Raw genomic sequence first — 24340 nt, 5'->3', positions numbered from 1 at the left:
GAGTTTAAAACACTCAAATTAAATGTGGATTGTAGCATTATACTGCAATTAAATGAAAACACAAAGTTTGAACAATTTACAAAAAGAAACAGTCCTCTGGTCTGAACTTCATGTACACCCCAAATAAAATTTTGAGTCACTTCTAGAAGTACAAGAGTTTATGAAGTAATGATAGAATGATCCGGTATTTCAAAACATTGTTGTAATTCTTGGTTTTAATTATGAAGATGAAAATCAGACTCCTAAATGAAGAAAGACACTATGTAATAGATTTTGCTTCTGAGTACAAGCAAAGCATGAATTAAGAGTCGAGTTAAACCCCTTTGATATGCATTTTTGTTGCCAATAAGTATGTTCTTTCAACACTGTGTTTTATATTTCTTCACAAAATATACTGGCCGAGTGTATGTTTACTATACATGAAATATATGAAAAGTGAACTCAAACACAGTTTGAAAAGTCACAAATCAAATTTTGTGAGAGAAGTACTTTGTCGGCTACTTTTACTTTGTTGTGTACAACAGTACGTTCGCTTGTAATTGAATACAATGAAAGCAATCTGACAGTATTAAAGATTTTCAGTGCTGTTTTGACCTTTTCGTATGTTGTAGTTGACCTGATTGATAAACCTGATGTGCATTTTTTTTTTTTTTTTAATAATCACAATGATTGAAAGGATATTTGTCAACAAGATTGTAAACTTCTGTTCTTACCTGTATCCCGGAAACAGTGGCGAGCATGAGGAGGCGTTCCCAAACTGCAGACTCGACAGCACAAGTAGAAGAAAAGCACCCTGAGCTTTGTCATGTACTAGGTCAGTTACATTGTTGCCCACAATTAACTGTACATAACACAGTGGTCCCGGTACAAAACAAGACCAGAAGATAATTCAAACAAAAGATTCCGAGCCGGATGAAGTTACACTATAAAAGGAAACTGGAGAGCTCTGTTCTCACCAGTTGGTGATGCTTTGAACGTTCCTGGTTTGGAGTTTCAGGTAAGACGAAGAGTGTTCAGATACATTTAATACTTATTAGAAGGTTTTTTTTTTCATCAGTATTAGCCGCTATTTCTGAGCTGATGCAATGAAAATTTCATTCTGATGTGCACTGTAAGGTGGAAGTTTGAATGACATAAAAAAAAACAGTCAAGGTGTAATTAGTCGGTTTTACAAATCACTGTAAATGTACTCTGAAGCTCTTTTTCCAAAACAAAATTTGCAAACTTGAGCATATTGTGGATTAGAAACGTTCTATTTCATTTCATATAAAATTGCTTGAGCATTTCATTTGATCAAAAATAATACATTTTTACATCCAACCGTAGTAAAGACAATAGTATTAACAAGACAAAGAAGCTGAAAATCATTTTCTTCTTCACAGTTGTTTGTCTCTTTTTCACAAAGTTTTTTAGAATGGCTGGCACAGGATTGAATGAGTCACATGTAAGCTCTTTAAAATCTGTTTTTTTTTTTAAATGTTTTAATTAATTGACACTATCCTGAAACACAAAACAATTATTTTTGTTCTAAGCACCAATGATGAATAGTCCTGTACCAATTTATATCTGCCAGGATTTGTTATTTTTAAAAGCAGCTGAAAATATTTTATTTACTTCTTTTCTTGCCTGCCTAAATTTAACATGTATTATCTCTTAACCCACTTTTATAATCCCTTGTATTCTAATGCATTAGGTATAAAAGTTGGTTTTAAATTGTGATGCATATGATTGTTGCCTGTTTTATAAGTTTGTTTTTGCCTACTTTCAGTTTTAGTTTAGTTTCCTCCTTTAAAGAAAAAAAATGACCTGATGTAGTTCAATTTTAATGTGACATTTTAACACATAAATGTTACATAAAATGTAACTCAAATGAGTTACATTTTATGGATGAAAAGTGCTATATGAATACTTGTATTATTCTTATTCTTATTCTTATTCTTACAGGTAATAAGTGAATATGTCTCTGCTGAAAATCTCCACCGTGCTGATGATTTTGTCTTTTGCAGTAAGTTCAGGTAAGTTCACAAGCAAGTTTTCTTACTGATGGAAAAATAAAGAACTTTATGTAATTTGAGACCTAATTTTGAGAGTCATGTTTCATGGGGCTCCTTTATTACACTGAATGGTATGAAATATGATGATAGTGATAATAAAGTGATCCCAAACTAATTTCAAACTGATTTTATATGTATTATGTTAAATGTGTTTTGTTGGTGTTTTGTTTTGTTTGTTTTCCTTTCCAGTCTAGTTTTATTTCAAATGGAGCATTTATACCATCTTACTTTACATTTAGATAAACGATATTGAAAAACCCAATAATGAGATGAGTCAGGATAGGACCACTGCAATGGATTGAGGAAAGCAAAAGATAAATATGGAGATCAGCAAAAAGTTGACATCAGATGGCGAACTTATACACAAGCTGCCACTTCATCAGCAGGAAGACCCAGAGAAAGAGAGAGAGGACCACAGGACAAGAGAGTATTCTAAAAAACAAAGGAACAAGGACTAAAAGATGAAGTTCGTCACACCCGTAATTTCTGTTCATAGAACCAAAAAGAATCATCGGGGGTCAGGAGGTCATCCCATATTCCATAAAGTACCAGGCCTCTTTGCAGACTACTACTGGGAAACACTACTGTGGAGGAACGCTGGTGCACCCACAGTGGGTGGTGTCTGCTGCCCACTGCTGGAGACCGTAAGTATTGACATTCATATGTCCCAGCCGTACTGCACAGACAATTATCCTTCACGTTTATCCCCACATGTCATCGTGAACGGACAGACACATGCACAAGAACATCTCAGCTATTTGAGAGGCACTGTGGAAAGAAGCATGCGTGGGCTTGTATTGCAGGATGCAGACAGAGCACACGAAGAAATTAGGGACAGGGAGAAGGTTCAAAGTCAGTGTAGAAAGCCTCAGCCTGACACTGAACTCAAATAGTTTGGGCGCAAGGCGACTGTCACATGCTGCCTTTGCTGCCCACAAAGCACTATAGACAACATAGGTGGTAAAAACAAACAAACTCAAGTTAAAATGTATTTTCTCAGACATTTTGAATCCGTTTTTGTGGAGGCAGTGGACATACGTGTATGCCCATACACACACTTTGTAATTATTATAACGATTGTCAGTCATCAATGATTTACTATATTTAAAGACTGATTATAGTAAACTTTATTAAAAACAATATAACTCTAAATATATATATATATATATATACTTTTTTTTTTTCTTCTAATTTTCAAATGAGATCTGTTTTGTAAACAAGATGCCGTCATATGGTTCAACCATTCATTTCTGCCAACTTAAGGATGGATAGCTGTCATCATCAGTTCACTTTAGGTCTAAATGAATTACAGAAGTTTAAAGAAGTGACAAGTCAGTTTTAACAATGTAAACAGTAAAAAGACAGACGTACAGTACATGTTCAAATGTATGAAGTAAAAGTAAAAAGTCATCAGAAACACAAATTAGCTACTCAATTAAAGAACAGAAACCTGAAATATCAACCAATATTACTAATGATATAATAACATAATACTTGTTTTTGCTATAAATAGTCTTCCCAGTCATATACCCTGCTGTACGTACAGTACACTGCACATGTTGTGAAGATGTGAAATTGCTAGGTTTGTGTGATTTGCAGGCAGAAGTTTGATTCTAAAGGAACTAATGTCTGTGTTGGACTCTCAGGAGCTCAATCATGAGGGTGGTGTTGAGTGAACACAGTTTGACTCGCAATGAGAGGTTTGAGCAGATATTCAACGTCTCCAAGATCTTCGTCCACAATTATAACTATAAGACATTCAACAATGACATCATGATGATAAAGGTAAGCAGAAAGTAGCGGAGCAAAAACGATGCGCATTGCGCATGTAGACAACTCTTTTGCTTTGTGTTCCAGCTGAGTGAGCCGGCAGTCCTGAATGCCAACGTCGCTCCTGCTCAACTGCCTGATGCAAATGATAACACACCACTGCCCACTGGTACAGTCTGCACAGTGAGCGGCTGGGGCGTGACACAGGTTTACAGCTATTACCTGTCCTCTGTGTTACACGCTGTGGATGTGAGGATTATGCCTTACTGTAAGTACTACTACTGGGGCCGGATCACTCAAAATATGCTGTGTGCAGGATCTCCAATGGGTGGCAAAGATTCCTGCCAGGTACGAACACATGCATGCATGCACATGTTGTTAATCAAGCTTTTCGTTGCTGCATGATAAACTGGCATAGAAAGGTCTTGGGCAGAATGTACTGTTTTAAAATATTGACTTGACTTTGTTTTTGCTTCTTTTAATCGAAAAAGTCTTTCTTTAATTGGAGCTTGTGTTTTTGATATAGACATACACGTATGAGGGCCACACAATAGTGTAGCATTTAGCACTCTTGTTTCACAACAACAATATTCCTTTCTGTGTTGAGTTTGCATGTTTCTCCTCTGTTTCATATACTATAATATCTCCCCAACATTGTAAAAGATGCTTTTGATGGGTTGAAGTAGCTTGTCGGTGTGAATGCGTGAAATGAACTGTCTGTTTCTGGGTTTGCTCCGTGCTGGTCAGGTGACCCGTACAGAGCGGAAGCAACCTTTTTTCATAGTCTGCTGGGCACCAGCTAATCCTATAACAATCATTGTGATAAAGCAGTGTAGAAGATAGAATGATGTACATGTTTTAAGTTTGTGATTTTAATTTTTTTAAACTATGTAATCATTACCCAAGGAGTACACATGACCATCAGCAACATCAGTATGGAAATCCTCTGGACGAGGGAAATCTGTACAAAATGTCATGACAAGTCTCGTTCTTATAGATATTCATTGCAAGTTTAAATCTAACCTTTTTGCTCATTATGCAAGAGATCACACATCATAGATACCATTGAAATATCACTCAAGGACTCAAAGATTTTTACCCCAAAAATATGCTGATCACCTCTTATTTTTCCCGGTGATCCGCAGGGTGACTCTGGTGGCCCCCTTATCTGCAACGGCTATTTCGAGGGAATTGTCTCTTGGGGTATCAGCTGTGCCAATCCTTACTACCCCGGTGTCTACACCAAAGTGAGGAACTACGTGGACTGGATCAAATGGATTATTAACAATAATTCATCATGAAGTCTTTGAATATTTCCCAAGTAGTAATGTATTTTTTACAATGCTGAATGTATCTTTAGACCATTAGCTTAATCGCAATTTATGATGTAAAGATATAGAATGTATAAAACATTTTCCGGACATGTGTTCATGTGATTATTTACAGATTTTTACTGGTTCCCCTTACATGCTGATGTATTTAGTAAACTATTGTCCCAACTATTGTTCATCTGTTATCCATGAAGATGTTTAATGTAGTTGATAAGTAAATACTATTGTGCATTAAAAAGGAAATTCATCTTAGTATGCAATCAAGATCTTATTTTGGTTCATGAAATTAGGATTAAGCTTGGAATATTGTACCTAAACTGAGATGGCAGGACAGGAAATTATAAACTAAAGTTTTCTTGATGAGGATGAGGATTATTTTGAATTATTTCCAACTAAAACAAATCAGAAACATATTTTTTAGATACTTCAGATAGGAAAAAAGGTTACAACTTTATATGTACTCAATTGAAAATAGCTACTGTCTAATGGTGACAAAAGAAGGTATATTGAGAAGTTCTAAAATAAGGTCATGGTAAACATGGATATACTATGTCAAAATCATAAAGTTGTCTGCATTGATAATCATTCCAGCACTGTAAACAACTGGACTGATTGAGAACCGTGGACCCCTGTAGACGAAGCTGCAGGAGCAAATAACTAATAAGCAAATCACATGGCAGCCACACAATCTATTTAGGTGTATTTACATATTCAAGATGAGCTGCTAAAGTTCAAACTGAGAAAGGGGAAGAAAGCTGATTTGATTGACTTTGAATGGGGTCTGGTTGTTGGGTATCTCGTAAATTACTAATTTACTGGAAATGTCATGAACAAGCATTTACAGATATCGGTCTGAAAAAGAGGAGATTTCCATGAGCTGGATGCCTTATTGATGCCAGACATCAGTAATATATGGAAATACTAAGAAGTTGATGGGCTGCAGTTGCAGACGAGCACACCAGGTGCTATAACTGCAAGCTAATAAAAGGAGTAATGACTGAGGCGACAGTTCTTGACTCTCAAATCTGACAGGAGACCATCAGAAGAAGGATGCCTGGTCTGATGAGTCTTTTTTTTTTTCTGCTGTTTTAATTGAGCACAAATTAGAACAGAACATAGAGAACATACAGGTTCTTGTAAAGACATACAACATTGTCATACAATGAAATGTTGCAGATTTGCATTCAGAGGGGCAAATACAAAGAAACTAATAAAGATAAACAAACAGACTGGGGTTTCTTTTGAAGTGCAAGTAAAAATCACAATAGCATGCAATTTGTATATCACTAGCCATAAAAAAAAAAAAGATATATCAATGATGCCAGGGAAGCGCAAAGTGTAAAAGAATATACTAGAAATTCCCAGAGAAAATTTTGTGTTCCTGCCTCTCTGTTGATCTGAGCGTCTCCCTGGCAACAGAAGCTGATCTCATGTGAACTCCGTTAATCTACTTTTATAACCTCCATGAGGTGCCTCTCCCATCAGCTTTGTATGGAACATTTATTATTATTATTATTTATTTATTATAATGTGATCTTTGCACATTGCCACTAAAGCAGGCACAAGAAAAAGAATATCAAAGGCGGGGATGTTATTTATATTAACAAATCTACCCACGGGTACAAATAAAGTAATCTTGAACCTTAAACAATTTCTTATTTTTAACCAAAGCCATCTGGACAGAGGACACGAGAAAAAAAACTTTATTTTTTGAATTTTACATTTTTGTATTTTTTGGGGGGGAAATTCTGCAACTGAGAAAACTTTATGGATTATTTTAAAACGAGCTTCTTTAATCTTTGGGGAAATGCGCCATTTATTATATAGTATTTGGGGTATGTTTTTTTTACCACCATAGAGTCAGTTACTTTTGTCTCCTGTGCTGGAAACACTGCCAATAAATCTATAGCAGAAGAAGAAGTGTCGCCTCTGCGCATGCGCACAGGCTGTTGTTTGTTTACATAACACTGTCTTTTTCAGATCTGCCCCAGTAAACGACCGACGAGCAAACAACACCAGTAACAGCTTAACTTACCTTCACGGGGTAAATTATGTCTGTGAAACACGCCATTAGCCGGGGACTCGAGTTGGGCCGGTCGGTCATTCAGCTGGGACTTTTAAAATCTGCTGGCCGAGTCGCAGCGAAACTCCGAGCTGACCGTTTTCGTGTAGGCCCGTCGGTCCGCACCGTTCAGCCTCAGGCTTTCCTGCCGTCTCGGTACCGCTACTACCGCACCTCTCTGAAGGGCCTGGCAGCTCAGCTAGAGTCCGCCAGCTTCCGGAGGAGATTTATCGGCGGATCCCCTCGTAACAGAGCCGTGTTTCTCGCTTTCGGACTCGGTGTCGGTCTCATCGAGCAGCAGCTGGAGGAGGACAGGAAGAGTGCGGCGACATGTCAGGAGATCCAGGTACAGTGTTCACACATAAACTATGCAAACACGCTTCATGTGCTGCATGCTCCTCATAGTGAACACAACTTTTAGAAAGTTAAGTTCATCACCAGAGTGAATGACTTTTTAACTTTCTGCTGTCTTCAGATGTATTCCTATCAATATTCTACCATTCGAATACCAAGTTCAGTATTTCTACTATGTCCCTTTTGAGTATGTAGTTTTTATTTTGATTACATTTCAAAACCATATATTTAGAGTTTTTGAAAGAATTCATTTTCTTATGAGATGATGCTCCATTTTCTTTCAAAGTTTCCCCTCTTTGTTTCTAATCGTGGTGCAGACACGGGACAGTCTGTTGTTGCGATGGTGTGGAATGTGCACACACCTACTTCTGTGTATTTAATTTATCTGTATTTTCAGGCTGTATTTAGTAAGAGAAGATTCCAGACTCCACTCAAGCCATTCACCTCTGGCTATAAATTGGATGATTTCGTCATTGGCAACCAGATAGGGAAAGGCTCCAATGCAGCTGTGTATGAGGCTGCCGCTCAGTTTGCTCCTCCGAAGGAAATTGACAGCTCCCTGGTACAGATGAGAGAAGATGAAGAGGAGGGTCGCACGACTCCACCCCTGACATGCTGCTCACTGAGAAACTTCCCCATGGCCATCAAGATGATGTGGAACTTTGGGGTTTGTATTCTGAGGCACAATTGCACTTTATTTTCTCTTTGAAATAGTTGTGTAACTCCTGTGCTGTTTGTTTGCAGGCGGGGTCATCGAGTGAGGCAATACTAAAATCTATGTCCCAGGAGCTTGTTCCTGCTGGTCCTCTAGCATTAAAGAAGGAAATGGAACAAGTTACTTTGGATGGGTAGGCATTAAGTGTTCAACGCTTTGATTCTTGTTCTATATTCCTGATGGGAGGACTGGAAATATCCTTATGTATGTCTGTTATGTCTTTACATGCAGACATTTTGGAGAGGTGCCCAAACGAGTGTCGGCTCACCCCAATGTGATCCGGGTGTACCGGGCTTTCACGGCAGACGTCCCATTGCTACCAGGAGCCCAGGACGAGTATCCAGATGTTCTTCCTGCCAGGCTCAACCCAGCAGGCCTGGGCAACAACCGCACTCTTTTTCTTGTTATGAAAAAGTGAGATCAATCATCTCTCACCCTCTTTCTTCACTCAGTTTCATTTAGGACATTTTGTAAACAAAACAGTCAAATTTTATACTGCATTTTCAAGCCAAAGGTCCAGTCATAAAAACTTATTTTCTGTATCATAGTTACCCTTGCACACTTCGACAATACCTTGAAGCGTCTACACCGAACCGCAAGCAGGGCGCTCTGATGGTGCTGCAGCTCCTGGAGGGAGTCGATCATCTGTGCAGGCAGGGTGTCGCCCACAGGGATCTCAAATCAGACAACGTGCTGTTGGAATTTGATTCTGGTGAGTTAAACTAAAGACAGCCTAAACAGGGCCCTTCCAAAATTAACTTAACATGTGTTTCTGTCACTTGCGTTTTAGTAATGTGTACCTTTTTTTTCTTTTTGGCAGATGGTTTTCCTCGTTTAGTGATCACTGACTTTGGCTGCTGCCTGGCCCAGAGTGACTCCAGTTTGCAGCTGCCCTTCAACAGTATGTGGGTCTGCAGAGGAGGCAATGCCTCCCTTATGGCTCCCGAGGTAACCTTAAATAGATCTTTACCTCATGTAGCCTGACAGTTGCTGAGCTATTTATTATCGACCACAATTACCTCCATACATTTATTCAGATGTCAATAAAAAACGAAAGTGCATTGTGAAGCCAAACATTAATAGAGGATTGAATTATCCTGCTTTCGGCTGGATGCGTTTATGCACAGGGCTTCAAAAATCACAGGGAACAATTTAATGTGTGGTTTTGAGGTATTTTGCTTTATGTGTGTGTGTGTTGTGTGTGTGTGTGTGTGAGAGAGAGAAACAGGAGGAAAGGGATGGAGAGAGGAAAAAATATATTAATAAGAAATAATAATAACAAAAGAGAGAAAGGAAAGAAAATAAATAAATAAGAAATAAAACTAACTACATTGACTATGACTCAGTTGGTAGCCTTGTTGCCCAAAGAGGCTGAGGGGCCCAACCCAGCACCCCCCTCTTCTCCCAGGCCCCCTTCACTCCTTTTCTTATGCCACTTTTATTTTTCTTTTCCTGACCCTCCTTTTTAATTTTACCTGTCCGGGTCTCCTTTCAGCCACCGCCAGACCCAATTAGGAGACGGCCAACCCAGAGCTGCTAGAATCTCATGTGGACAGCAGCTTCCAGAACCTATTGTGAGGGACCCTACTCTCCAGCTTTATGGTTGACCCAGACAGTGGAGGTCCATAACTAAATGTTAATGTTTTGAATGTTAGAGGGCGCCGAAAGAAAGGGAAACCCCGAGCCCCCAGCTCCCCCGGGTCGAGTTCCCCACATCGCCAAGCACCAAGGCGCAGCTGCAAAATATATAGATTTAAGAATGGGGAAAAAATACACGTATAGTGGGGGAAAAAAATTATAATACAAATAGATAAATAGAAAATATTTGAAATAAATCGTATTAGTAATAATAAACAAACAAATGATGATAAGTTTAGTAACCAATTTATACACTAAAGTGTTTTCAGTGTCTATACATTACGTTAGACGTAGACTTCATGCTGTTTAAAGCCTGATGGGCAATAGCTCACATTACAGCCATAAAAATACTTAAAAGTGTTTTTCCTGTTTCGTTCTGCTTCGAAATGAGTCACCATGTTAAATAAAGATAGACACAAACGCATACATTTTTTTCCGCAAATAACTACAGTTGGATACTCAATTAATCACAAGCAATTCTCTTTGTTTCTGCCTTAAGGTGGCCACTGCAGTGCCGGGATCTGGTGTGGTGATCGACTACAGCAGGGCCGACGCCTGGGCTGTTGGAGCCATTTCCTATGAAATATTCGGACAGCAGAACCCGTTCTATCGTACGGTGGGACTCGAGAGCAGGAAGTATCAGGAGAAGCAGCTCCCTCATCTGCCGTCCAGTGTTCCAGCTGATGTGCAGTTAGTGGTACAATTACTCCTCAGGAGGAACCCCAGCAAGGTATACCAGGGTCTGCGGGGGGATTTGTTTGAGCACTACATGCTTTTTTCCACGATTGGCATGGTTGAGATTCACATTGTTTCCTTCAGTGGTTCAGTCTGAAAAGTACAAATCTGAGTAATTTTATTTTGTTCCAAGACGCTTTCAAACGTGGTCCAGAGTCACACATTTCAAAGCCAACTCAATGTGAACAGTTCAGTCACATTTCTTCTGACTTTGTTGTGCTGAGAAATCCTGCACCTTAAAGTGTGTAATTCCCAAGCCTAGAAACTGCTTGAAAACCATTTCCACTTATTTCTTACACTTTAGTTATGACTTTTATTTTTTATTTTTTTAAATAGCTGAATACTGAAAATTCTCAGTTGACTACAACATGACACAGTATAAAAACAGTTCCAAAATAGCCTTTCAATATTTTAGTTAGAACTGTATATAATCTAATATTTATTACAACAAATTGGTAAAGTTGAAGACATATTTTTGCAGGGGTTCACATTCGAAGGCCGGGTTTCAGAAGCTAAAGCAAATACAAGCTCAACGTTTTGCACATTATCTTTTTTTTTTTGGTGCAGTGATATATACTCTCTAATTTGGAGTTCAGTACTACATATATGCACACCGGGTAGCTGATTATTACAAAGCTGAAAGTTAGAGGATAATTGTGAAAGTTTATTAACAAAAAAAATGTATTTGCTGGTTGGATAGTAAAACAATGACCTGGAAGTTAAATCTTCACAATTGATATGACACTACATGGGAGAGATTTCTGATGTTACTTCTTCTCTCTGTAAATTGATCTTTCTGCAGCTGGTTACAATCCTATTTTGCATTTTCGAAAGGAAATAGCTGACTAGTGCTTCTTTAACTGTAATCTTTTCAAATTCTATTTATCAATGTTTATCTAATCAAACTGAACACCTAGAATTCTGTGTGTCCTTCTTATTAAAAATGAATGTGATCGCTCTTCTTGTTTGCTCGTGTTTTAAAAGAGGGCAACAGTAATTATTAACCTTCCCTCATTGTCTCTGTCATTGTCCCCCGCAGCGTCCCACTGCTCGTGTGGCTGCCAACATGCTGCATCTCAGCCTCTGGGGTCGGAGAGCTCTGGCCAATCAGGATAGCGCAGACATGAAGAAGCTCGTCGATTGGTTGCTGTGCCAATCTGCTCTGGTTCTCCTGAAGGGCTGCAGTGGACCCAGAGGGAACCGGGTGGAGGCGGAGCTTCAGAGGTGCTTCCTGGCTAATCTGGACCTGGAGGACCTGCGCACTGCTGTAGGTTTCCTCCTGTATGGGAGAGAGCAGCGCCAGGCCTGCATCCTATCTGCCTAAATTCACCCAAACGCATCAGTTGAAAGGGATTCCCTTGGGTTAAAACCTCAGCAAAGTACAGTATGTCTGTCGTGTGTACAGTCCTAATGATAACATCTAAATTGCTATGTAGTGGAACAAAAGCATTGCACTTACACTGTAATACACCTGTGACTGCTAGTTTGAGCACTTATGAGTCAAGTGGATCAAATTGCCCTTATAATGTATTTGCTCACCGTCTACCCATATTGTCATTTCTCGGAATGAGTTTATACACATTTCTGAATGTACTGGAGGATCATTAAGATTGTAACAGCAGGTGTTCAAGGGAAATGTTTTCATTTATAATCCTTCGGCACTTATTTCCATTATTTGCAGTGCAAACCACTACAAAGTTTGTACTGTAGCTGTGCATAAATGTGTAGTTCTGATCAATAAAAGTCAATGTAGATATTTCTAACGATGCATTGGATTGACTCCACTGTGTAGGGTGGCAAAGCTTTACGATTCTTTCAAATAGCAGGTTAAGCAGAATTAAGCTGATATTTAAATGATCTGGATTCATGACACAGACGTATTCAAATGACTATAAGGTTGGGACTTTTTGCTGGATTTCTTCCTGTTTGCACTTTATGTCCACGTTTGCACTTTTCCCGAGCTGTTGTGTCTTGCTGTGTTTGTTGTTAGCTTATATATATATATATACATGACATCTATCACACTATTTACAACTGATGGGCTTTTGGTCTATTATATCATCTTTGTTTGCTGTCAAAACTAGTCGAATAAATCTACCACTTCCATCTTTATTATCAGTGATGTCAATCAGGGATATGAGGCAAAGTGTGGTGTGTGTGTGTGTTTGTAATGTGTATATAGTATCATACTAGAGATTGAAATATTTTGGTTATATGCAGGAATGTATGCAGTGTTTCAGAATAAAAGTGAAGATCTAAAGAGTTCTGTCTTTTTTTTCTTGGTTAATAGATTTAATAAAATGAGTATAGGTATAATTAGAGTGGACTTACTACAAAATGACAACATAAATGGTAATTTTGAATAAAGATTGAAGTCAAAATAGAGCCGCTAATTTTAAAAGATATTCTGAATGAGATACGAAATTGCTTTCCATTCTTTCACTGCTTTCAGCAATTAGTTTTGTTTCATTACGTCACTCACAAACTGACCTTCAACTAATACTGATTACCTGCAACTAATAATGAAGGTTAAAGTAATACAAGGTTTGGATAAATGGCACAAACAATTTCTCATGTTTTACAATTTATTTGAGACAGAGCCAAACTTGTGTTTGAGTGATTTTTACTTTGAATAAAGTCAAACCGTTTGGAATGTATTAAGAACACAATGGACTTCCTTGTGTAACTTGCCCCATTTGTCCCCCTTTTAATACTCTTCCCCTTCCTCCTCTCCCTCACCCTCAATGGAGTCGACTCCGACCTCCTCGTAATCTTTCTCCAGAGCGGCCATGTCCTCTCTGGCCTCGGAGAACTCTCCCTCCTCCATACCCTCACCCACGTACCAGTGCACAAAGGCACGCTTGGCATACATGAGGTCAAACTTGTGGTCAAGCCGAGCCCAGGCCTCTGCAATAGCAGTGGTGTTGCTCAGCATGCACACCGCCCTCTGCACCTTCGCCAGATCACCACCAGGAACCACAGTGGGAGGCTGGTAGTTGATGCCCACCTTGAAACCAGTGGGGCACCAGTCCACAAACTGGATGGAGCGTTTGGTTTTGATGGTGGCGATGGCGGCGTTCACATCTTTGGGCACCACATCACCACGGTACAGCAGGCAGCAGGCCATGTATTTACCGTGGCGAGGGTCACATTTCACCATCTGATTGGCGGGCTCGAAGCAGGCATTGGTGATCTCTGACACTGAGAGCTGCTCATGATAAGCTTTCTCAGCAGAGATGACGGGGGCGTAGGTGGCCAGGGGGAAGTGGATACGGGGATATGGCACCAAGTTGGTCTGGAACTCGGTCAGGTCAACATTGAGGGCACCATCAAAACGAAGGGAAGCTGTGATGGAGGACACAATCTGACTGATCAGCCTGTTCAGGTTGGTGTAGGTGGGGCGCTCAATGTCGAGGTTCCTACGACAGATGTCATAGATGGCCTCGTTATCTACCATGAAGGCACAGTCGGAGTGCTCCAGGGTGGTGTGGGTGGTCAGGATGGAGTTGTAGGGTTCCACCACAGCAGTGGACACCTGGGGAGCTGGGTAGATGGAGAACTCCAGCTTGGACTTCTTTCCGTAGTCCACAGAGAGACGCTCCATCAGCAGGGAGGTGAAACCAGAGCCGGTTCCACCACCAAAGCTGTGGAAAACCAGGAAGCCCTGAAGTCCAGTGCACTGGTCAGCCTGAGGACAGAGAGTTAATTACATGAAGAAAAATGCCAGTCCAATGCCTCTTGCATTCTGAGTGTACCCACCAGTTTGCGGATCCTGTCCAGAACCAGGTCAATGATCTCTTTGCCGATGGTGTAGTGACCACGGGCGTAGTTGTTGGCTGCATCTTCCTTACCAGTGATGAGCTGCTCAGGGTGGAACAGCTGACGGTAGGTCCCAGTGCGCACCTCATCTGAAAAAACCCCCCAAAAAACAGATTAATAAGACTAAAAGGTTTGATCACAAGACTAATGTAATATCTGCACTTCTGAGAGTTTACCGATGACAGTGGGCTCCAGGTCCACAAACACTGCTCTGGGCACGTGCTTTCCAGCTCCGGTCTCACTGAAGAAGGTGTTGAAGGAGTCGTCTCCACCACCGATGGCCTTGTCGCTAGGCATCTGTCCATCAGGCTGGATCCCATGCTCCAGGCAGTAAAGCTCCCAGCAAGCATTGCCAATCTGGACTCCAGCCTGACCCACGTGGATTGAAATACACTCACGCTGGGGTTTGGGGAGAGAAGATTTAGAATAATAAGCCTTGCACATGAAACAAAGAAAAAATATTCATAGAGAGGGATTTAAATAACAATCAAAATTAAGCACATTTCCTAGGGGTGCACATGATAACCTTTTTCTTTTTCACAATAGAATTCATTTAAAAGACTCAAATCTATGAAAAGCATTTATGATTAAATCATCCATTTGTAAAAACAGTATGTCTGACGGATGCTCATTCATTTATTTAACAGAAGCCAAAAGCATTTCGTGCTGCGACACAAAACTGACTTGCGCATAAGAAGAGAGAGAGAAAGGATTATCTAGGTCAGATGTGTTGCAGTGTGCTGTCTCTTTAACAATCCATATTCAAAATTTAGCTGCGGTTATATGCATAATTTACATTTTACATTGCGCTATCTACACAACGGATTTTCTATATGGTTCGAGATTACGCGGCAGATCAAATTAATAATTTGCTATAACACGTGAAATTTGTTCGCAGGGAGCAGCCATTTGGGTGGGACACATGCAATAATAGGTTATTCAATCAAGATGGCAATCTGGAAGCCAAATAAATGGGAAAACAAAGGACCAGAAAAGGCATCTAAGCAGATTTAGACGTTGAGTTTTTATCCTAAAGAGGATTAGTAGTTAGCAGGGCACGCATGCATGCTGAGTACAAACCTAACAATTTGTCGTCGTTTTTTCCTATATTTGCAATGATGAACAAATAATTTACGGTGATAACGGGCTTCTGGGGGAAAAAACAGACATAAAGGAAAACGCAGTGCTGGGAGGAAAAATAACCCCAGCAATGCAATATTTCACTGATTTATTACAGATTGAATGTTCGGAACATTACACGTGCATGGAAATACACTACAAATTAGAATTATAGTCGCGCTTACCATGATGGCTTGTCGATATTATGCAATGTAATGAGACAAGTCTAGAGGAGTGCAGCGGCTGAGGCGCGCGGTGTCTGGAGCGGTTCTAGTCACGACGCCGCGCGCGGAGGGCAGGTGAAGCGCGCATTACGAAAACTCCTCTCCGTCCGCCGCCTCCCAACGACACACCCGCTGTGAGATATAGGCCCCTCACAGGAAGGCTGCGTGCCGCAAAATGCACATGCGAAAAGCTCAAAAATATTAAGCATGCATTGGGCATGTCAACATATTCGGTATCGCCTTCATTTCATCAAGGAAAATGTTGTGTACATTGATGAGACTCAAAGACAAGATGATTATAGAAACAGGCTGAACACGGAGATAGACTCTGCTCTCATCTTTTGGTTTGTTAAAACAGTATCAGATTGATGTCTTTATTTTTTCTATAAATTGTATATATTTTAATTAATATCAGCAGAGAAGAAAAAGAATGAAAGAACAAAGAAAAATGTTTTTAATGTAAAATTTTCGAATCCACATCAAATTGGAGCATGTGACTAGCGACTATATGGATATTTTTAAATCTATTGATCCAAACCTAAGTCTTTTTCAATATGTGTTATTATTATTATTATTAGTAATAGTAGTAGTAGTAGTAGTAGTAGTAGTAGTAGTAGTGGTAGTAATTATTATTAGTAGTAATTGTTAGTAATAAGAAACCACCTGAATAAGAGGGAAAACATCTTCCAGAACAAATGACCATGTCCAGTTAATCTGATTAAATTAGCTTGGCGATGCCTCCTGCCTGGACCAATGACAATATGTACAGACTTCATGGTCTTCTGAACTCAGTGACACGCCACAGATATGTTTTCAGTGATGTCTGGTAACTCTCAGCAACAGTAAGATATCATGCTTGTGAGATTGTTGAATTTTATATTTTTCATCTGCGCTCACTCCACATGTCTCAACCGCACCAGCATTTGAGTGACAAATACATGCCAGCTATTGAAGAGTGGCACACACTCCCATTCACATCTCCAGGCACTTGAAAGTAATCCATTTTTGAATCCAAATGTTATTGGATCCAATCTGCATGTTTGCAGAATGAGAGGAAACTCTTACACACAGGGAGAACATGCTGATTGCACATGTTGGTTGACCTCTCGCTGGCTGAGCAAACAGTCGGTGATTGTTTCTTCAAGTGGCCCATTATGAAAGCAGCATGTGGATGGGAGAGTTTTGTTATAGCTCTGAACACATGTCTCACTTTGAAGCAGAGCTGCAAGGACTGAATTATAAACTTGATCTGTTTCAATATTTCGGGTACAGGAGGGCTCCATGTGACTGAATCTATATGAAGTCTGCCTGCTGTGTGAGCAAATCACTGCTAAAGGATGGGTGGGAACTGTTTTGCATTCCAAAATGTAGATTTTTTATTTTTTTTTATAATCAAAATAACTAAATCAAATACTGATATTGCTCTCATCAGTTGTGCATATATGTGAGAGAAATGCCCCATTAATGTGGGAAGGAGGAGCCCTTGCTGTCAGAAATGTACACCTACCTACTGCTGTTGGCATTTTCATCTTTTTTGGAAGTACACTTAGTTCCTGCCTTTTACACACAAGTTCTTTTTTCTTGACTTGTTATATCACTGTCTCACATCAAAAAAGAAGTTTGCATGAAAACGTCGCCCCTTATTTTCCATAATTTCCTGGAAATGCATGAGATTCCACCAATCAAGAGATTGTGTGACACTATTCTAAATCTCAATATCTAAACATGTTTCTGACAGTGCAACTGCATTTCTAAATGTTCCTCTGTTGCATGAACTCACTAACCTTGAAGATCCTTCACACTTCTGCTCCAGTGAGATTTTTTGAAGACCTCTGCAATTGATGTAACAGTGTGTTTACTTGTCAAACTACAGCTGGTTTTAATCAGGTTTAATTCAACCATATTTAAAGATGTGTGAATAATGTGCTATTTTATTCATTATACTTCCCACAGTCCCAAAAAACGTCCCTGTGATGTTAATTGGTAACTCTAAATTACCGGACTGGCGACCTGGGTGTACTCTGCCCTCGTTCATAGTGAGCCCCTTGCGTCTGCACAGAACAAAGCAGTATAGAAGATGAATGGATTGGATGGATGTTTATATATGTATATATGTTATTATGCTTTGTTTTTAGTGGTCTGGCCCATTTCAATTCAATTTGGGGCTGAATGTGACCCCAGAATTGGAATGATGTTACACCCATAATTTTTTTTTCAGATTGACAATGGTATTATGTTGTTGTTGTTGTTTGGGGTAATAAGCACCTCATTCATGACTTACCTGACATTTGTACAGTTTTAATATCGGCCCTCTAAGCCCGGACGCCACGGGTTGGTTCGAGAGATGGCAGAGGGACGTGACGAACGAGGAAGTGAGATGGAGGAAGGGGGAAGGATGTTTGAATGTGAGGGGAAGGATTGGAGTACAGTAGGTGGAAAGAGATTAATTCGGACAAAACGTAAAAAAGAAGAGGCGACCAAAGACGGAAGAAGTGAGGATAGTTACTGGAATTCAAATAGTGAAAGGGACGAAGATGACAGAACAAAGCAAAAAGATGAATACCAAGAAATATAAAGCTAAATCAGCAAGAAGCCTCATTCGGAGATTGGAATTTGATCAAACTGACAAAAGTAATAAAAAATGCAAACGGAGAAGTTTAAAGATGTAACGGTGTTAAGAAATGGATCACTGCTGATCTTTTGTGAAGGTGGAGCGCAGCAAGGCAAAGCATTACGAATAAATAAGATGGAAGGGAAAGGAGTGACTTGTCCAACTCCTGAAGATAAAAGAGGAGATTTAGGAGTCATTTGAATTCAATTCAGATTGATGAAAATCAAGGAAAAAGCTGAATTTGTGACAATAAACTTTGAACACAACGTTTTTTGGACCAAGGAGACCAATGTGAAATTGTTCAAAAGCTGTATAGCAGGAAATCTTTAATACTGGAATGAGCGGAAGCTGGCTGCATGTGTGTCATTGACTTTCTTCATGTTGTATTTGTAGTTTGTTGTTGCAGCCACAGTGAGGCATTAAAGAGGAGCATATGTCAGTCACTTTCTCTGATTCCTCTTGATAGTGTTCATCGTTGTAAATGTTGACTCACAGGTGTGTGTGCTCGTGAAGAAAGACGTCACTTTCTCTACAAGTGGTTTCAAAGTGGAAAAGGCTGCTTTGGAAACCAAACTCCAGAAGTGACCAACATGCTCTGAGTTCAACCTGGACAATGTCATTTGTATGCAGCTCATTTATGTCACTCTCCAGAGCTGTGAGAAAGCTGTGGAAGTTTTCAATAAAATGGAAAATCTCCTTATGTTTAGTCTCGTCACTGAATCTGGATTGGATTCACCTTTCCGCTCCTCCAAAACTTCAACAAATCCCCTGCTACTGCAGATGATGGGCCATTTGTGGTTGTCTCTCTGAGTCTTGAGAAGTGAACGATTTCTTTCTCAGCTGCTGAAACATGTTTTGCTGTGTGGATAAGAGCAGTGACCTGTGCGATTTCACTTTTTCTGGTTTCACTGCTGGGCGGATATGAGCATGTATTGTGTGTTTGTGTTTTCAAGAAGCTGAAGCATTTTCCTCTAAATGATAAATAAAGTTCTATTCTATTCTACACGTTTCCATGTGGACGCTGCCCTCACAGACCTTATAGCGGCACCTTAACCTATTTAAGGTGCTGCTCTGGTGAGAACGGGGGAACTCTTTCGAACGCGTTCAGAGACAACGATGATCAGGTCCAATGCGTAGATTTCCTTGGGATATTTCAATCCATTTATTTAAACGAGGTTGTCCACAGCCCAAATGTTGATGCCTGTCATCAATCACTCAGCCCAATACTGAGTTCCTATGGTCCACATTTAATCTTTCCTACCTACTGCCACTCTCCCTGACACGTCTCCCTGGAACGGTTCTTGCTTCTGGCTCTTCAATCGGGCAGGTTTTTGACAATATATGCCAGCCAGCCTAATACTGGACTGGTGAGTTGTTGCCTCCATAGGTGGGTCTGACGTGCTCGGCGGCTATTGTTTACCTTTTGCTTCGTGTCCATCAACTGAGTCCAAACATCCGGTAAGATACAAAAATCTCTTTATTTCAGTGCAAATTATATTAGTTCAAAGTTCAATTCACCAGAGCACAGAACACGAGCATATTCTGATAAACTCCGCCAGAGCGGTCAAAAACCTGTGTGCCCTTCCGGGGTCAACACCTGTTTCCTCCTTCATTGCCCCAGTCTATATGCACATGACGTCAGTGACACACAACACACCCGCACAGGTCAAAACACTTATACACAATCCAATAATATCACATTTGGCTCCCACAGACCTGTTACCGTTTTCTTCTGTCTGAGAATCGAAAGCACAACCCTGAAACAATATAAACAAATGTATCCATGAGCTGACACAATGCAGACAGTGTAGCAGCAACAACATGACCAAAGTGTTTGACATACTGCAATAGTGTGTGCTTGCGATTTGACCTTTGAGACAATCTGTACCTCAGACGTGGGGTTCTAATATTCCCAGCTTCAGTGAACACATCATGTCGTTAAGAGCAGCTGCGCACCTGCCAGGCCTTACTTCAGAACACAAACATGTTCGGACTCAGGAGGAACTTGGCACCCGCTGCTTTTGCGGACTTCTTTTTACCAGCACGCCAAATTGCGGTTCCCTCCAGGGCCAGGCAAGTCCAAGCCGTACCCCCGAAGAGGGACTGCTCGGGGAAACGCTTCAATGTTCCTCCGAGCGCCGAGTTTGTTGCACGTGTGTCGGGGATCCCCACCATGGCCAGATTACCGTTCCAGGACTCTGCAGCCGGACTGGACGCAGCCTTCATCGGGGTACCGATCGACACCGGGACCTCCAACAGGCCTGGGGCAAGGTGCAGGGTTTTTCCACATTTCTGCTCGTTTCCATTGCATCGTGTTATAAAAACAGCTTCAAGACCTGCGGTTTTGAAACGGCACCGACTTGATTAGGTACACATAAACAAGTAATCATTAACACATAGTTAAAGGGCAACTTGCTGTGATCAGGTAAGTGAACGAGACTTGGTTGGTTTGAGCTTTTCAGGATTTGCTGAACTATTTCGTCAAAGTTTACAGAGAATGGTTAAATAAAACCCAGCAAATATCCATTTGGCTTAATCCTGAAGTCTAGAAACCTGTGTTTCTGTGTTTGTCATGTGATGTCCAGGATGTCCACTGCATCAAGCAGTACAGAAATGGAAGAAATTGCACTTGTAAAATAGTCAATTTCTTTTTTATATTTATTCCCTCAAATTATTTCAGCATTGACATCTAATACACCATACATATGTCTCCACAGGTTTGGGCCACGCCAGATCAGAGTGGAATCTGCTTTACTCAGGGCTTACAACAGCGGCACCAGAGCAGCACCTTATGAGTCCCTCATGGTGGCCGATATTGGAGACGTTAATGTGAATTTGTATGACCTGAAGGACACCTGCAGACGTATCACAGAGACATACAGGAAGGTTGTGGAAAGCGGGTGCATCCCTCTCACAATGGGTGAGTGACTAGGTGAAAAATGCACTTTTAAAGAGAAACACTTCCAGTGGCTGTCAATTTTTCCCACTGAGATCCATCTACTAAATGTTTTGTAATAAGTGAATGAAGTCTTATCTGAGGAGTTTAATGATTTACTTTTGAAATAGCTGTTATATTTAGGTCAAATATTTATCAGATGAAATTTTGGTGTCTGCAGGTGGGGATCATACAATCACATACCCGATCCTGCAAGCTGTGGCTGAAAAGTAAGTATATTTCATTGCCAAGTGCTGAATATGCATGATCCATAGTGCTAAAAGTTGGGATTGTTTCTTCAGTCTGCTTCTTTGCATGACCCTTTTGGTCAATATTTTTACATGCATGGATCAATAGTGGAAAATGTATGTTATGTTTCTACTTGCCAGGCATGGCCCAGTGGGTTTAATCCATGTTGATGCTCATGCTGACACCAGTGATGTTGCCTTGGGAGAGAAGATTTGGCATGGGACTCCATTCAGACGCTGTGTTGACGAAGGGCTACTGGACTGCAAGCGGGTGGTGCAGATTGGTCTGAGGGGTTCAGGATACTCTCCAGATTCATACGAATGGAGCCGTGCACGGGTACACTGCTTAATTCACTCAACTGAACTGAGCTCAACTTTATTTATATAGCACTTTAAAGCAACCACAGCTGAAACAAAGTACTGTACATGCAGAGACATAAAAACCTAAAAAGATAAAGTGTGGAACAATAGATCGATGAAGAAAACAGACAATAAAATGGCAACATTAAAAACAGGAGCAGAGTCTCAACCTGGGTTGAAAGTCGAAGAATAATGGGTCTTAAGATTTGTTTTAACCTTCTAGAACCTGGCGTCCATGTTAATGGACATCGATTTGGATTGTCTGGGCCATAATACAAAATTAGTTTGTGTCTTAGGAGGATAAAAATGGACAATGGAGGGGCTTGTCTAATGCGCTGTGGGAGCTTCTTCAATAGATTAGGGCAGCAACTGAAAAGTCTCTGTCCCCTCTGAGCTTCCGTCTGGACCTCGGTGCCTCCAGGGGGCAGAACGGGAGTGACGTGTGCTAGTTAGTATTCAAGCTGCAGCGTTCTGAACAAACTGGATGACTGGCTGACTCCAACATAAAGTACATTCTAGTAATCCAGCCGAGACGTCGTAAAAGCATGAATTACTGTTTTAAAGTGCCGACGTGCAAGAATTGGCTTCACCTTTGCCAACTTTCTAAGATGGAAGAAGCTTAACTTGGCCAGTGCGCTTATCTGCGAGTCCAGTTTAAAATCACTGTCCAGTTCAAAACTGTTGGCTTCACGTACGGAGTCACGGGGCCAAAGTCAACAGGGGGGGATTCACAGGAGCCACTGGGACCACACACACCATCGCCTCTGTTTTTTTCTTGTTGAAATTTAAAAAGTTCACGGCCATCCAGGCTTTAGTGTCATCGAGGCGTGGCAAGTGGCAGTGAGACGGGATCTCTCTACTTCAACAGAACAAATATTTGGCTATTAAAGGTAAATTGCATGCAATGCTGAGATTCGGAAAGGTTTTACGACATGATACCTTAGTAACATATTGCATATGACGAAGAAAGATCTTGGGAGAGTAAGCAAAGCATTTTTATTGCGTTTTTACTGTCCGTGGCGAGACTGAAATCCTGATAATGTAGGAACCAAATAAGGGAGAGTGGATTTGTTCAAATAACCACGGGAATGGTGCTGTGGGTATTTAAGGGGAGGGTTCCCATCATGGTGGAGGAGGATGTTTAAGTTTAAACCAGGAGGTCTAAGTTGAGTTAAAATCCCCTCAGTAGCCAGTATTAGACTGCCTTCCTTTAATAGATCAACTATTAAGCTTCTTCCCTTCTGACCTGCTTGTAAAGCTTTGGTTCGACTCAGTAACGATGAATGTATTCCTGGGGTTTGATGAATATCAGTGGAAAGTCCTATTCTGTTTTGATATTGAACATTTAAAACAAACCTTTGTGGTGTCATCCTTTAGGGTTTCCGTGTGGTCCAGGTAGAAGAGTGTTGGTTCAAATCTCTGGCGCCTCTAATGGCTGAAGTCCGGACTCAGATGGGCAGCGGCCCTGTGTACCTCAGTTTTGATATCGATGCTCTTGATCCAGGCTTTGCTCCTGGAACAGGAACTCCAGAGATAGCGGGGCTCACTCCCATACAGGTAAATGCCATGAAAAGCAATTCCTCTAATTCACTCCACCACACAAATCTCTAACCATTTTTCTTGGCTTGGTTGAATTTAAGGGCGTTGAAATTGTCCGGGGCTGCCGCGGCCTCAACCTGGTCGGATGTGATTTGGTGGAGGTGGCTCCAGCTTATGACACGACAGGTACTCTTCATTCATATGTGACTCCATGTCCAATTTTCATCATTTATTTATTTTTAATTTCCCTCAACAGGAACTACAGCACTGACTGGGGCCAACCTTCTCTTTGAAATGTTGTGTGTCCTGCCAAAAATAAAATACTATTGATCAGTGCAGACCACAGAGATAAGAGCAGGGAGTTTAACCCTCATGTCATCCTCCAGACCCAAGTTTGATTTTGATAAATCTATATGATGTCATCAAATTATCATAATTTGAGTTGCTAATAAATTATATAACAGCTGACTTAAGTTTTTTGTTCATGTCACATTATTCTGGATATCCACCCGACTACAACAACATTCTTCCACCTTCCCAGAGGACACTGACAGCTGCCACTTTTACGGTTGAACTGACTCTTAAAATCTAATTCTTGTACTATTTATGCATGGTGTGTGATTCAGCAGTAAAGTGCATCATGTAACGCAGTGTCATTTACAAGAGATCTACTGAGAAGTATACTGGTCAACAGTACAATATACAGTACACTACATGCATACAAGAGAGTCAAATAGTGCCGAGCCGCTTAGTTATCATCTTCATCTCTATGGTGCTCGATCAGTCAGTTGTCTGTATTTGGAAAACACGCAGAACAAAAATGATA

General features: G+C 40.6%; 4 protein-coding genes across 4 annotated transcripts; 3 read left to right on the top strand and 1 right to left on the bottom strand.

Annotated features, from left to right (window-relative positions):
• The first annotated feature begins 802 nt into the window (after positions 1–802).
• On the top strand, positions 803–5409 carry LOC308113113 (trypsin). The gene is made up of 6 exons (XM_080469094.1): positions 803–997; positions 1945–2015; positions 2551–2698; positions 3701–3839; positions 3912–4172; positions 4970–5409. The coding sequence occupies exons 2-6, from the start codon at positions 1958–1960 to the stop codon at positions 5123–5125; spliced, it is 762 nt and encodes a 253-aa protein (XP_080325220.1). The 5' UTR covers positions 803–997; positions 1945–1957; the 3' UTR covers positions 5126–5409.
• A 1666-nt stretch (positions 5410–7075) lies between these two features.
• Positions 7076–13318, top strand: pink1 (PTEN induced kinase 1). The gene is made up of 8 exons (XM_080469090.1): positions 7076–7563; positions 7969–8238; positions 8316–8419; positions 8518–8700; positions 8835–8998; positions 9107–9234; positions 10424–10654; positions 11699–13318. The coding sequence occupies exons 1-8, from the start codon at positions 7207–7209 to the stop codon at positions 11981–11983; spliced, it is 1722 nt and encodes a 573-aa protein (XP_080325216.1). The 5' UTR covers positions 7076–7206; the 3' UTR covers positions 11984–13318.
• On the bottom strand, positions 12941–16073 carry LOC308113112 (tubulin alpha chain). Its single transcript, XM_080469093.1, has 4 exons — positions 15783–16073; positions 14655–14877; positions 14419–14567; positions 12941–14347 (listed from the first exon to the last, which is right to left on the bottom strand). Exons 1-4 carry the CDS (start codon positions 15783–15785, stop codon positions 13367–13369), a joined length of 1356 nt encoding a protein of 451 aa, XP_080325219.1. The 5' UTR covers positions 15786–16073; the 3' UTR covers positions 12941–13366.
• Positions 16074–20406: 4333 nt separating this feature from the next.
• agmat (agmatinase (putative)) lies at positions 20407–23985 on the top strand. The gene is made up of 7 exons (XM_080470552.1): positions 20407–20703; positions 21150–21352; positions 21549–21597; positions 21757–21952; positions 23353–23532; positions 23616–23700; positions 23771–23985. Exons 1-7 carry the CDS (start codon positions 20417–20419, stop codon positions 23842–23844), a joined length of 1074 nt encoding a protein of 357 aa, XP_080326678.1. The 5' UTR covers positions 20407–20416; the 3' UTR covers positions 23845–23985.
• The last annotated feature ends 355 nt before the right edge of the window (positions 23986–24340 follow it).

This window comes from Lipophrys pholis (assembly GCF_963383615.2).
Source record: "Lipophrys pholis genome assembly, chromosome: 8".
In the NCBI taxonomy this organism is placed as follows: Eukaryota; Metazoa; Chordata; class Actinopteri; order Blenniiformes; family Blenniidae; genus Lipophrys; species Lipophrys pholis.
Note: the sequence above shows the minus strand (reverse complement) of the source record. Positions and strands in the feature narration are given on the sequence as shown.

What these genes read in the sequence shown, in the direction of transcription:
- LOC308113113 (XM_080469094.1), top strand. Translation starts at nt 1,958, where the DNA reads ATGTCTCTGCTGAAAATCTCCACCGTGCTGATGATTTTGTCTTTTGCA. An exon ending in GTCTTTTGCAGTAAGTTCAG is followed by an intron (nt 2,016 to 2,550) that starts GTAAGTTCACAA and finishes TTCTGTTCATAG; the next exon opens with AACCAAAAAGAATCATCGGG. An exon ending in GCTGCCCACTGCTGGAGACC is followed by an intron (nt 2,699 to 3,700) that starts GTAAGTATTGAC and finishes TTGGACTCTCAG; the next exon opens with GAGCTCAATCATGAGGGTGG.
- pink1 (XM_080469090.1), top strand. Translation starts at nt 7,207, where the DNA reads ATGTCTGTGAAACACGCCATTAGCCGGGGACTCGAGTTGGGCCGGTCG. An exon ending in CGACATGTCAGGAGATCCAG is followed by an intron (nt 7,564 to 7,968) that starts GTACAGTGTTCA and finishes CTGTATTTTCAG; the next exon opens with GCTGTATTTAGTAAGAGAAG. An exon ending in GCTGTTGGAATTTGATTCTG is followed by an intron (nt 8,999 to 9,106) that starts GTGAGTTAAACT and finishes TCTTTTTGGCAG; the next exon opens with ATGGTTTTCCTCGTTTAGTG.
- LOC308113112 (XM_080469093.1), bottom strand. An exon ending in CCTGGAGCCCACTGTCATCG is followed by an intron (nt 14,568 to 14,654) that starts GTAAACTCTCAG and finishes GGGTTTTTTCAG; the next exon opens with ATGAGGTGCGCACTGGGACC. An exon ending in TGGACAGGATCCGCAAACTG is followed by an intron (nt 14,348 to 14,418) that starts GTGGGTACACTC and finishes CTCTGTCCTCAG; the next exon opens with GCTGACCAGTGCACTGGACT.
- agmat (XM_080470552.1), top strand. Translation starts at nt 20,417, where the DNA reads ATGTTCGGACTCAGGAGGAACTTGGCACCCGCTGCTTTTGCGGACTTC. An exon ending in TCCAACAGGCCTGGGGCAAG is followed by an intron (nt 20,704 to 21,149) that starts GTGCAGGGTTTT and finishes ATGTCTCCACAG; the next exon opens with GTTTGGGCCACGCCAGATCA. An exon ending in GTGCATCCCTCTCACAATGG is followed by an intron (nt 21,353 to 21,548) that starts GTGAGTGACTAG and finishes TGGTGTCTGCAG; the next exon opens with GTGGGGATCATACAATCACA.